This window comes from Capra hircus, chromosome 16 (genome assembly GCF_001704415.2).
Source record: "Capra hircus breed San Clemente chromosome 16, ASM170441v1, whole genome shotgun sequence".
In the NCBI taxonomy this organism is placed as follows: Eukaryota; Metazoa; Chordata; class Mammalia; order Artiodactyla; family Bovidae; genus Capra; species Capra hircus.
In genome coordinates, this window is record NC_030823.1 from 69,249,502 (window position 1) to 69,262,058 (window position 12,557).

General features: G+C 54.3%; 1 protein-coding gene and 1 non-coding gene across 2 annotated transcripts in view; one reads left to right on the plus strand and one right to left on the minus strand.

Annotated features, from left to right (window-relative positions):
• The window catches only part of VASH2 (vasohibin 2), a 42,530-nt gene that overhangs the window by 5,070 nt on the left and 24,903 nt on the right, over window positions 1-12,557 (minus strand). The window contains exon 7 of the mRNA XM_018060744.1: window positions 11,606-11,721. Coding sequence (XP_017916233.1) covers window positions 11,606-11,721 — 116 coding nt within the window. The remainder of the gene's footprint in view (window positions 1-11,605; window positions 11,722-12,557) is intronic.
• TRNAC-GCA lies at window positions 3,280-3,351 on the plus strand. The gene has a single exon. It is a non-coding gene; the product is annotated as a tRNA-Cys (tRNA).

Consider the following 12,557-nt stretch of genomic DNA (forward strand, 5'->3'; position numbering starts at 1 on the left):
GTAGCACCTGCTGCAAAGTCCGCGGCAGGACAGGCAACAAGGAAGGTCAAGGAATGAACAAACCCCACCCACTGACCCCGAAACGAGGGCTTCCCTGGGGTCACGGCAGCGACGGGCCACAAGCATGGGCCACTCGGACGCCACCTGCTCTGAAGCCACTTCTTGGCCACTCTCCTCGCTTCCTCTTGAATCTTGAAGTCTCTCAGCCGTAAGGAAGAGAATTTTCACCTTTTTTTCAAGTTTCTATGTTCCGGAAACTTCTCCCTTTATCTTTCCCACGTTCTGCTCTCAGCATCCTTAAAAATAGATGCACTTTGCCTTGGGGTCCTTTGGCCTCCTTTTTCTAAACCTTTCCTTAGCACTTCCGCCAGTTCCCCACGCCCCCAGGTGCTGAGGAACCACCACTATAAATAGCTTTATTTATTAGGCACTTACTGTGTACCAAGCATTGTTCTAAGGGGCTTACACGGGTGAATTCATTCCCACCACGGCCTTACGAGGCTGATACTGTTACCATCCGACAGGAAGAAAGAGAGGCCATGAAAGTCAGGAAACGTGCTCAAAGTCACGTGGTTAGCAAGAGGTAGAAACCAGAACTCTACTCCAGAATCAAAAGCAGATGACCTTAACCAAGATGCGATGACCTTGACCCTCGGTCTCCTGCCCCCCACACAGAGCATCCTCCCAAGCATCTGAGGAAGACGTCAGGCCGCTCCTGTCTCTGCATCCTGGCTCCTGGAATGCCTCCCCCATGTCTCTGCTCATCCCTTCAAGGACCGACCCAGATGCCACTTCCCCCGTGAAGTATTTTCTGACTAGATCGCCCCACAACGCACCGCCCCTTGCTCCGCATGCTCTATCATTTCCCTCTGCACATTGCTGGAGCAGGTCCCCAACTCCTGTTAGGAACCAGGCCACACAGCAGGGAGCCACCTGCTGCTCCCCACCACTCACATTACTGCCTGAACCAGCCCCACCTCACCCCGCTCCACGGAAAAACTGTCTTCCGTGAAACTTCCCTGGTGCCAAAAAGGTTGGTGTCCACTAGGTTAAAGAACCCCAAAGGTTCATAATTCTTGAGTCTGCCTCACAGTCTGCAAACAACTGTAGAGAAGGGATCAAGTAACTTCACCTGCGAATCCGCACTGCTGAATATCCTGTGCCTCTCAATAAACTCCGGTCTAATTCCTTTGCTGGTTTTAATCTAAGTTGGGTCCTACTCTTTGCGACCCCATGGGCTGTAGCCTGCCAGGCTCCTCTGTCCCAGGGATTTCCCAGGCAAGAACACTGGAGTGGATTGCCATTTCCGTCTCCAGGAGATCTTCCCGACCCAGGGATCAAACTCTCATCTCCTACATTGCAGGAAGATCTTTTAGTGCTGAGCCACCAGGAAAGCCAGTCTAGCTCCTACTACTGTGTAAATGGCTGATAGGATTTCATTATGGTACGTTTGTGATGGGATATTTTTATTTTAACAAAGTCCTAAGCCAGAATTCAAGCTACCATGCACAAACATTTTAAGAACTGACTGGAAGAATTTTTTTTGTCTTCTGTATATAGGAGAGGCTTCACCTTATCTTCGAAGGTCACTTGGGGAACCTGCCTACCTGTACAGCTGAATTTGGTTCTGCGACAACAGACAGCATGGGGCCTTCCAAAGGAAAGGGACTAAGTTGTCTCCTTCCTCCGTATCCCCACTCTCATGCCTCCCACAACAGCCCAGAACACAGGGGCAGAGGAAAAAAGGCTAACACTGGCAGAACTGTGGTGCTGGAGAAGACTCTTGAGAGTCCCTTGGATTCCAAGAGGATCAAACCAGTCACTCCTAAACAAAATCAACCCTGAATATTCATTGGAAGGATGGATGCTGAAGCTGAAGCTCCAATACTTTGGTCACCTGATGCGAAGAACTGACTCATTGGAAAAGACCCAGATGTTGGCAAAGATTGAAGGCGGGAGAAGGGGACAACAGAGGATGAGATGGTTGGATGGCATCACCAACTCAATGGACATGAGTTTGAGTAAACTCTGGGGGTTGGTGAAGGACAGGGAGGCCTGGAATGCTGCAGTCCATGGGGTCCCAACGAGTCAGACACGACTGAGCGGCTGAACAACACCGGCAGAAAATGAGTTTAACTAAGATTCCTGGCCAACCGTCTGCAAGGCGAACCCCTTTTCTTTCATGGCAACAGTGGCTGAATTTCCTGGCCTGGCGAAGGGCACAAGTGGGTTATCGCAGCATGCCACCTGCCTGGGAGCCCAGCCAGAAATAACGGCTCAGTCCTCACCAGCTCGTCTCAGGGCCAAAGCTGGGGGAGCTATTGTGGAGAGGCCCTTCCAAGTGCTCTCCCGGCTATAATTAGAATATAGCAAGGGGGTTTATTTTTAAGAAACACAAGCCCCAGGACGATGATTCAGCTGGGTCTGCACTTGCCCAGAACCTTGCACATCGGATCCAGGGTTATTATTTTAGAACAATGTATTTCTCCAAATCCTTCCCTAGCCCAAACAAGGAAGCCTTTCCCTCTGAAAGGCTCTCATGCGCCTTCTATTTTAGGGGACATGGGGTAGGGACTTCAGGTTTCCTTTGACGCACTTTGTGGAGGGAAGGAGGGAGCACTTCTCTCCGCACAAAAATGGACCATCCCAGCCTCCAATGTATCCAAGTGTGAACCAGGCTAACTGCCGGATGGCCTGGTCCCGGGTCCACCCTCAAGCCTGCATCCCGGAGCCAGCACAGCGGAGCTCTGCAGAGTGGGAGGGGGCCTGGCGAGGACAGGGTGACCACAGAGAAAGTGTTTTGTGGGACGTGCCACTGGGGTTCACCACATACCCTAGTACAGGATAACCGCATCTAGACAGTGAACCATCTCCGATGTGCGTCACCTGGGGCAGCCTCAGGGCCAAGGAAGAGCTCGGCTAGACTGGACGTTGGCATCAGGGAAGCCACAAGAAGCCTCAGAATCAGAAAGCGATGGAGCACGTCGGGGGTGCAAGCGGGGCGACAGCCCAACCTGGGGCTGAACGAGTTGGTGTGTCTGTGTGAGACTGGGCTTCAGGAAAGAGGCAGTAAGTGGAGAAAAAGCCTAGAGGGTTCCCCCTAAACCACCCAGGTCCCTCCCTGTCCCTGGGACAAGGGCTGTATCTGGGGCATCTCCTCTCCTCGCAGTCCCAGCCCCCAAGCCGGCACTGGGCAGGATGGGCAGACGGCCAGCAGGGCTCCTGGAACTTGGGCACCACCTACTCATTCACAAGGATTTACTAAGCGGCACTTGGGCTTCCCTAGTGGTTCAAGTGGTTAAGAATCTGCCTGCAAAGCAGAAGACCCAGGTTCAATCCCTGGCTTGGGAAGATCTCTGGAGAAGGGAATGGCAACCAACTCTGTATTCTTGCCTGGAGAATCCCATGGACAGAGGAGCCTGGCGGGCCACAGTCCATGGGGTGGCAGAGTCGGACAAAACTGAGAAACCAACACACTTAGACTTTGTGCCATGCGCCTTGCAGGTCTTGGGGTTACCAAAACAAATGGCCGGTCAGTGGAGCCAAAATCCATTCACCCTCTTCTAATGGAAATGTACCCCTTCCTTCTCCCCTGCAGGTGTGAGATACCTCAGGGACGTGGCCCAGCTAGGCCCAGTTCCGGGCTGCCTGATGGGGACACACAGGCCACCAGTCAGGCTGCTCAGGCTTCTCGATCCTGCCTCCCTTGAGGTCACAACCCCTCACACGCGTGCACATGCCCGTGTTCACAGGTGACACCCTCACACGCTGCACACTCACAAGAACCAATTTAGCTGTACTCTCCACGGTCTCTGGATTCTACAAACAGATGTATCTCAACAGTGCAATGTTAAATCTTTCAGTCCTTAGTGTTAAGGGTGTGTGTGTGTGTGTGTGTGTGTGCGCGCGCACGTGCGCGAGCGCCCTCAGTCGTGTCCAGCTCTTCTGCGACCCCGGGGACTACCGCCTGCCAGCTTTCTCTGTTCATGTGATTTTCCAGGCACGAGGACTGGAGTGGGTTGCCGTTTTCTCCTCCATGTTAAGGGGGTGGAACAGATTAAATCAGGGGTGGCATCAGCCCAGCATTCACAAGTTCAGGGAGACCCAAGGCCCTCTGCTCCTATCTAGCTGGGCAGGAGTCAGGCCAGGCCAGACTCGATCTAGGACTCACGGCCTGTACGCCTCGGGGAGGAACACTGAGGGGGGCTCCCTCCCACCTGTCACCTTCATTCAAAGCCCACCCTGCTTCTGACATTCCTCACTTCCCAGGACCACAGGCCCCACTGCTGGCAGCTGACAGGGAAGACAGCTGAGGCTGCTTGTGATCAGACAGGCCTGAGCCAAGAGGGATGCGGCTCTGGAGAGAGCTCCAGCCCCCTGTCCTTTCTTTCAAGCCCTCCCCAGGCAGGAGGCTCTGGCTGGAGACCAGCAGCCAAGGCCGCTGACAGTCCCAGGCACCGCTTCCCGGCTCTGACCTCACCTCTCCTTTCTGCGGCAGAGAGCCCCCGAGGAACCCCAGCCCTGCGTAACTATCTTCAATTGTCAGCTCTGGAGGCTCCTGGCTCACTCTGCCAGAGGCGGTCTTTCTTGATAAGGCCCATCACTTCATTTTGGTTTGTTCAAGCATCTCTGGGCACCCTGGACCACCATGAAATCCCCTGAGGGATGAAGCAGGGCGGCCCTCTGAGTTGGAAACTTCCTTCTCTGGGCGCCTGGGAAGAAACCCCTCCTCATCCGGGAGGTTTGACTTCTCCCTTCATAACCTTCCTAGTTCTTGCTCCCTCTCTGCGCCTCCTCTATGTTCGGTGTGAACCCCTTTCCGACCACCCCCCAGCCCTGCCCGGGGAGATTTCCTCACTTGGGACCTAAAGAGAATGACTTCTTGGGGCCCATTCAAAATATCTTCCATGTGGTTAGATCAAGGACCTGAACTGCTGCTCTCTTCATTATGACGTCACTTAGAAGTGACTTAGGGCTCTCCAGCCCCGTTGCCTGGAGGCAGCTTCATCAGCCTGGCGACAGCACGGGGCAGCAGTTCCCTTGTCCGACCGTGGCCCAGCAGTGGAAGGAGACCTCACTGGGCTGAGGAACCTCTGTGACCCTGAGGGTCTCCACGGGGCGAGCAGAGCCCAGCGGAGCCACGGATCGCCCTCGACATGGATGACAAAGAAGGGAAACCAAAAAGGAAGACAAAGGGAAGGAAAAGTCACGAGCAGCAAAGAAGAGAGGGGAAGAGACCGAGGGAGCGAAGAAGCCAGATGGGGGAGAGAAGGTGTTCCCATGGACCCTGAGGGACTCTTGCCCCAGTTCAGAAGCATGTTCTCGGGGTCACTCAAATTGGCAGGAGCTGCCTTCATGGGAACACACAGCCCAGCCAGAAAACCACTGTTCACTCACCACCACTCTCTCAAGTTCAGGCCATGGATCAGGAAGCCGAGACCTGGGGACTGTCAGAGATGGCAAGGACTCCAGGGAGCATTCAGGGTTCTCAGTGGGGGCATTTTAGGTGGATTGGTTCTTTACTGGGGGGCAGGAATGGTCCTGAGCTTTGCAGGACATTCACCCTCTGGGCCCCCAGGCACTCATGGGCAACACCATCATTATAAACCCTCCCGTTCCGCTGCACTTCTAACCCGTCTCCCCCAGGGGGGGCCCTGGCCCCTGTTGAGAATCTCAGTGAGCCTGAGGCCCACTGTCCTGAAGGAGCTGGTTTTAAGTTCACCGGAGGCCTTTCCCACCTACATAGCAAGCTCTATCTGTTTACGAACCACAGGAAACAACCTGACTGTTCAGTGTGGAAGGTTCTTTAAACACTCCCAGAGGAGCAGAGAGGAGGCGGAAGGACTGTTGGGCAGAGGGAGGGGGGTGGGAGTCCCTGTTTCTCTCTAGAAGGAACTCTGTCTCACCTGACACCAGAGGAGTCACTGCCGTCTGCCCTCCCACTCAGCTGACTGTCTTGTCAACCCAGTGACACTGATGCTCCTTTCGAGAAGGATTATTCAAACAAGTGCAAAAATGGCGAGGAATGCAGGGCTGGAAGGAGCCCCAGATGCAAGAGGGGGGTGGGCGGGGGACACAAAACCACTAAAATTATCCACACGCACAGACGGGCTGGGATCCCACAGCTGATGAGCCTCCTGGCTGTTATGGTAACTCTTCCCTCTTGGGGCCACTCCCCAGCTTCACGGCAGCACCCGCCACATTTAGAAATGACTTGGCGGCCTTAAGTAACGCTGAAATAACAACATAGTAAGAGTCACCAGCTGAGACATTACTTTGCCAACAAAGGTGTATCTATCAAGGCTATGGTTTTTCCAGTGGTCATGTATGGATGTGAGAGTTGGACTGTGAAGAAAGCTGCGCACAGAAGAATTGATGCTTTTGAACTGTGGTGTTGGAGAAGACTCTTGAGAGTCCCTTGGACTGCAAGGAGATCCAACCTGTCCATCCTAAAGGAGCTCAGTCCTGGGATTTCTTTGGAAGGACTGATACTAAAGCTGAAACTCCAGTACTTTGGCCACCTCATGCGAAGAGTTGACTCACTGGAAAAGACCCTGATGCTGGGAGGGATTGGGGGCAGGAGGAGAAGGGGACGACAGAGGATAAGATGGCTGGATGGCATCACTGACTTGATGGACGTGAGTTTGAGTGAACTCCGGGAGTTGGTGATGGACAGGGAGGCCTGGCGTTTTGTGATTCATGGGGTCGCAAGGAGTTGGACACGACTGAGCGACTGAACTGAACTGAACTGAACTGAACAGTCAACTGAACTGAACTGAAGTCACCAAACCCTTCCTGGTCCCAATCAGGCTACGCACTAAGAGGTCTGGAGTTTGTTACTGGATCATAACCACATTTGTCACTTTCTCGTTTCCTCGCCCAAAAGCCAGATTACCTGGAGAAAAGCCTGCTTGGGGAAGGCCATGGGTAGCGGCTGGGAAGCTGCTTTTCTCCAGACACACCTCTAGGAACCAGGCTGTCCTGGGTCCCAGTCTGCTGCACTGGCAGAAGCTGGGACCTGGAGAGGGAGGGAGGAGCTTGGTGCTCGGTGCATCTCGTGGTCCCCGGCAACCACAGCCTTCATGTTACTCTCATCTCCTGCATCTCTCTTCCCTCTCTCCTTGCATGGGGGCCCCGGCATCCCTCATCCCACCCTGCAATCCGGAAGTCAGGGTTAAGGAGGAACCATGGAAGAGACGCTGCCATCCTTGTGACGTCTCCATGTGTGCATGCTAAGTCGCTTCAGTCGTGTCCGACTCTTTGAGACTCCATGGATGGTAGCCCGCCAGGTTCCTCTGTCCATAGGATTCTCCTGGCAAGAATACTGGAGTGGGTTGCTGTGTCCTCCTCCAGGAGATCTTCCCGACCTAAGGATCGAACCTGTGTCTCTCTCTTAAGTCTCCTGCATTGGCGGGCAGGTTCTTTACCACTAGCGCTACCTGGGAAGCCCTTGTGATGCCTCCATCCACTGTGAAACTCGAGCCAAGACGCTTGCCCCACAGATTCCTCTCCTGGCCTCCAATCGCCGGGAGCAGAGAAAAGCAGCAGCGGGAGCTTCCACCACCAAGAATCACCATGGTCTTACTGGACTTGCTCACATCAGAGTGTCCACAGGAACCCACAGGCCGCCTGGGCTCCTTGGCTGGTCAAGCAACCAAGGCCACCTGATCCTGGGTGTGGGCCAGAACCACCACCCCCAAAATTCTGGCTCTAGGGAAGAGTTTATGAAGACCCCTGGGAGTCAGGGCTCGGCCCAGGAAAAGGGGCTGCCAAGGAGAGGTCATGAGTCTCAGGGGATCTGAGGCTGGTTGCAGCCCCTCTTCATCATTTTGGAAACGTCTACATTTCCACTGAACCAAGAGCCATCACCTCTGTGCTTCTGGGGCCTGCCTGGCTGGAGCTGGAACCAGTTCAGGGAATGAAGAGGGGTGATGGACTTGAACCGCACTTCCCCACAGGCCTTCCTTCCTGACCTCTCGATGACTACTGCCCTCTACCCAGTCTTCCTCCCCATTCCCAGGCCCACTCCCAAGCCTCGGGAGGGCAGGCAGGGGAGGGCAGGGGGCCCTGACACTCAAGGGTGGCTATGTACTCGCATCCGTGGCAATCTAACAGCTGTCTGCTGCAGGCGCCGGCACGCTCGCTTGCCTTGGCTGCGTGACAGAGTAGCCGGAGACGAGGGCAGGGGCATGGCCTGGGCGATGACTGAGGTCGGGACTTCTCTCTCTGGCCCCCAGGAGAAGGATACATTGGGTTCCTCCCAGGGTGACTTCAGTGGGGCCCAACCACAGGGCCATGCCAGGGCCACACCCTCTGACTTCACAACAGCAACCTCATTACCCAGGGGCCCAGGCAGGACTAGGCGGGGCTGAGTCCCCTGATCCACGCTCGATGGCCTCATCTGCCCCTCTCAGCAGACCCAGGACCTTTGAGACCTGACGTTCTGTTATATTTTGAAGGTCAAGCCCCAAATCGGTTCTCCCACAATGACTGACCAGACGCTGGCTCTCCAGGTGGCATCCCTAGACCAGCAGCACCAGGGTCACCGGGGACTCGTTAGAAGGGCACCTTCTCAGGCCCCGGCCCAGATCTGCTGCATCAGAACCGCTGGGGGTGGGGCCGGGCAATCTATGTTAACAAACCCTCCTCCTAGTGCTCAAGCGTTAAAGTGAAAGTCGCTCACTCATGTCCGAGTCTTTGTGACCCCATGGACAGAGGAGCCTGTCCATGGAATTCTCCAGGCAAGGATACTGGGAGTGAGGTAGCCATTCCCTTCTCCAGGGGATCTTCCCGACCTAAGGATAGAACCCAGGTCTCCTGCATTGCAAGCAGATTCTTTACCGTCTGAGCCGCAGGGAGGCCCTGTGAACAGGGTTATACGATGCTTCCATCTCTCCTCAGCTGGGCCCCGTGTGCCCATTTTCCACTCTGTACTGATAAGCCTCTTCCCCACTCGCACCAGATAACTCGGGCTTCCTCACAGCAGCATCAGAGCCACGCGATATACGGTGTCACCTTCCGCCGCCTCAGCGCCCCTAAGCCCTTCCGCGCTGTCCTTGGTGCGCACAGGCGGATGCCTTCACGCCGGCCCTTTCTCCCACTCTCTATTTCTTCACCATCTCCTATGCTTGGTCGTCTTCTCGCACACTCAGGACCCTGACATGACTTCTTTTCCGCTCTCTTTCTGCTTTCTTTCCTGGCAAACTGATCCAGCTGTTGTTTCAACTGTCCCTTCTAAGTAGACGGCTCTAAAAGCAGGATCTCTATTCCCCAACACCCTTGAAGTCGATATCTGCATTTTCAGCAGCTTCTTTGACGTTCCGCCTAACCCCCACCTCCGATGCCTAAGAAGCACCTCAAAGCCCATGGTCCAAACTCAAACTCCCTTCTTCCTCCACTCAAACTAGCACCAACACCACGACCATCACCAGCCACTTGTCATCCCAACTTTTGGCTCTACAACCAGCTTCTAAGATTGTATGGGCTTTACCATCCCTGGGCAATCACGGTAACTTTTTGCAGTTAAAAATGTAATCTGCCTTGGACTGCAAAGCTCCTGTGGATCCAAGTAAAATGACCCCAACAGGAATTGCCTTAAAAACCAACAACAGCCATCCTGTGCAAAAATCCAATCAGATAGAACACCTAGGGTTTCCTGGGCCCTGGATGCCAGAGTCTCGAGGGTAGAGCAAGACTTTATGGACCGTGCACCGTTTGCTGAAGAGTTGAGAGCTCCTTAGGAGAGGACTCAGGCCTCCACAGGCAGTCAGGATAACCAAGCAGATTAAAGGCTACCCTCCCTCAGTCCAGGGGTCACCAGATTGATTTCCATTTTGGGTGGGGCCCCTTACACTCTGCCCAGTGACCCTCTGGGAAGGGCTTCCAGGTCCATAGTCCTCTGAGACCACAGCTGCTTTGTTCAGTGACAGTAATGAATGGCTGCTTGAATCAGAGAGGACAGACGGGGCGAGCATCAGGATCAAGGGTGCTGCCCAGCATCAGGGGCAGGAATAGGGTCAGAGGCCATGTATGATAGGTCTAAAGCCACCCCGCTCCCTAAAAGGACACACCTACGTTGAAACCACCAGGAGTTACTGCATAACACAGGGAATTCAACGTGTCCCACTCTGTGACAACCCAGAGGGGTGGGATGGGGTGGGAGGGGGGTGAGGGGGAAGGTTCAAGAAGAAGGGGACACATATACTTATGGCTGATTCACGTTGTTGTATGGCAGTAGCCAACACAGTATTGTAAAGCAATTATCCTCCAATTAAAACTTTTTAGAAAAAGAAACCACTCTGACCTTCAGTTATACGAGCACCCACCCCTCCCAGTTGGTCATTCCTCCCCTTTCAAACCCTGGGCTCCGGTCCCAAGACCTTCCTGGCTGCTGGTGCAGAAGCCTGGGACTGGCAGTGGGAGGCGGAACAGAGATGAACAGGAAAACTTCCCTGGAAATGACATACTTCATCCTGTCCTCTTCTTCCCCAAACCGAAGCAACGCTCTCCTCCCCCACCACCTTCCCAGAGTCACGAGGCCGGGTTCCAGCCCCAGTTCTGTCGCTGGCCAGTTACACGACACAGCTAGGATCTTTTGTGCCCTGGTTCCTTCATCTGAAAAGGAAACTGTGAAACTCTCTCCTCGCACTACAGGAATGCTGTGACAACAACAACCTACTGTGTAACACAGTTCAGCATCCACAAATCGCTCTTAGCACATCTTCTAACCTGAGCTTACAGCACCTTGTGAGATAGGCAAGAAAAGCATTCTGATCCTCTTTGACGCACAAGGAAACCAAGACACCCCCAAGCATTTGCCCAGGCTGTAAGGCAAATGGGCGCACACGCTGGGGCCCCTGTGCCCCGGACCCCTGGGTCCCCGCATGGTGAGAACAGACACAGCAGGCCACTGGTATTCATCAAGGCAGTATTTTTTTTTCCCAGCGTACTTATGGCCCACGTATTTGCCGGGAGATTATCACTGGCTACTTTGGGCAGCCTCAGCATCTCGAACTGTCATTTCTTAAGTGGATCACTTTGACCTAAGAAGGAAGCAAGGAGTCACCAGCTTCGAGGCTAAAACAGAGGAGGATACAGCCAGCCAAGGAGAGAGGAGAGGCCAAGCGCTGTTTCTGATGCCATCCACAGAGGGCAACTGCACTTTCTACTGGGCATAGAGGGCTAAGGTTCTATTAACAGGCAAGTTCATCCCTTCTAACGGTCTCAATTTTGGGGTGAGAGAACGTGAGCCCAGAAAGGTTGCATGACACGTTTAAGGCCCCACAGCTCCCTAAGCAGCTGAGCTGGCTCCAGACCCAGGCTTCCTAACTCTAAGCCCAGGGCTCCTTCTCCATCTCACAGCATCTGGGGCTTATCCCTCCAGCTGTCTCTACATCTGACAGTCAGGAAGGTGAGAGCACTAGGGGGGGCGGGGGGGGGGCACGTGCATGGGGGACCTTTGCTGTCAGAGATGTCCCCCATGCAAGGGGCCCATCTCTTGGAGATCACCATTTGGTTCGAATGCCAAGCCCAGGACAACCCCACGAGTGTATGTGCTGGGCCTTGAGGTGGGGAGTGGCGGTGGGGAGGGGAGGGTACTACTCACGACTTGTCTCGCCTGCCGAGCCGTCTCGGGGGGCTTGCCTGCCTCCTGCGGGGGGACAAGGATTTCCCCCGGCTTCTCACTTGGGTTGGAGAGTGGGCACTTGCAGGTTTCAGGATCTGGAGGAGATAGGAGGAGTCACCGTGCTGGCTCCCCAGGGACCCTCCCCATGCCTTCCTAAAGCCCAGCATCCCAGCCCTGCCCATTCGTCATCCCATGCTGCCCAAGGCCCTGGGCTGGAAGACTTCTGAAAGGAGGTCTGAGCCACCCAGGTGCCTCTCTCATGAGGCACCTTGCTGCAACTAGAGAAAGCTGGAGTGCAGCAACAAAGACCCAGCACAACCAAAAATAAAGAAATAAATAATGAAATTATTTAAAAAGTCAAAAAAAGAAAAAGAAAAGCCAAGAAAGTCTTGGGCAAACCCGGATGAGTGGGTCACCCTGCTGTATAATTTATCAGATTACACGGAGTCATGTTTCATCTCGGGTTTGCTTTGTGAGTTGCAAAGCCCTGGGGCATAAAATTCTGACCTGGTGTCACGAAGTCACCACAGGAAGCAGAGGGGCCACTGCTCAGAGGATGACAGGATGACCCTGTGCCCCTTCCCCCGTATCAGACAGCCCAGTGCCTCAGCCTCCTGGGGCTGTTTGGTTGCTCAGTAAATTTCCCTCTTGTGAAGACAAAGTCCCATCCATGTTGCCCCAGAAGCCAGTTTGTTCTTCCCTGGATCCTTCCACCCCACACACATGTGCATGCGTGCTAAGTTGCTTCAGTCGTGTCCGTTTCTTTGCGACCTTATGGACGGTAGGCCACCAGGCTCCTCTGTCCATGGGATTCTCCAGGCAAGAATACTGCAGTGGGTTGCCGTGCCCTCCTCCAGGGATCGAACCCTCTTCTCTTGCATCTGACGTCTCCTGCATTGGCAGGCAGGTTCTTAGTCGCTAGTACCACCCA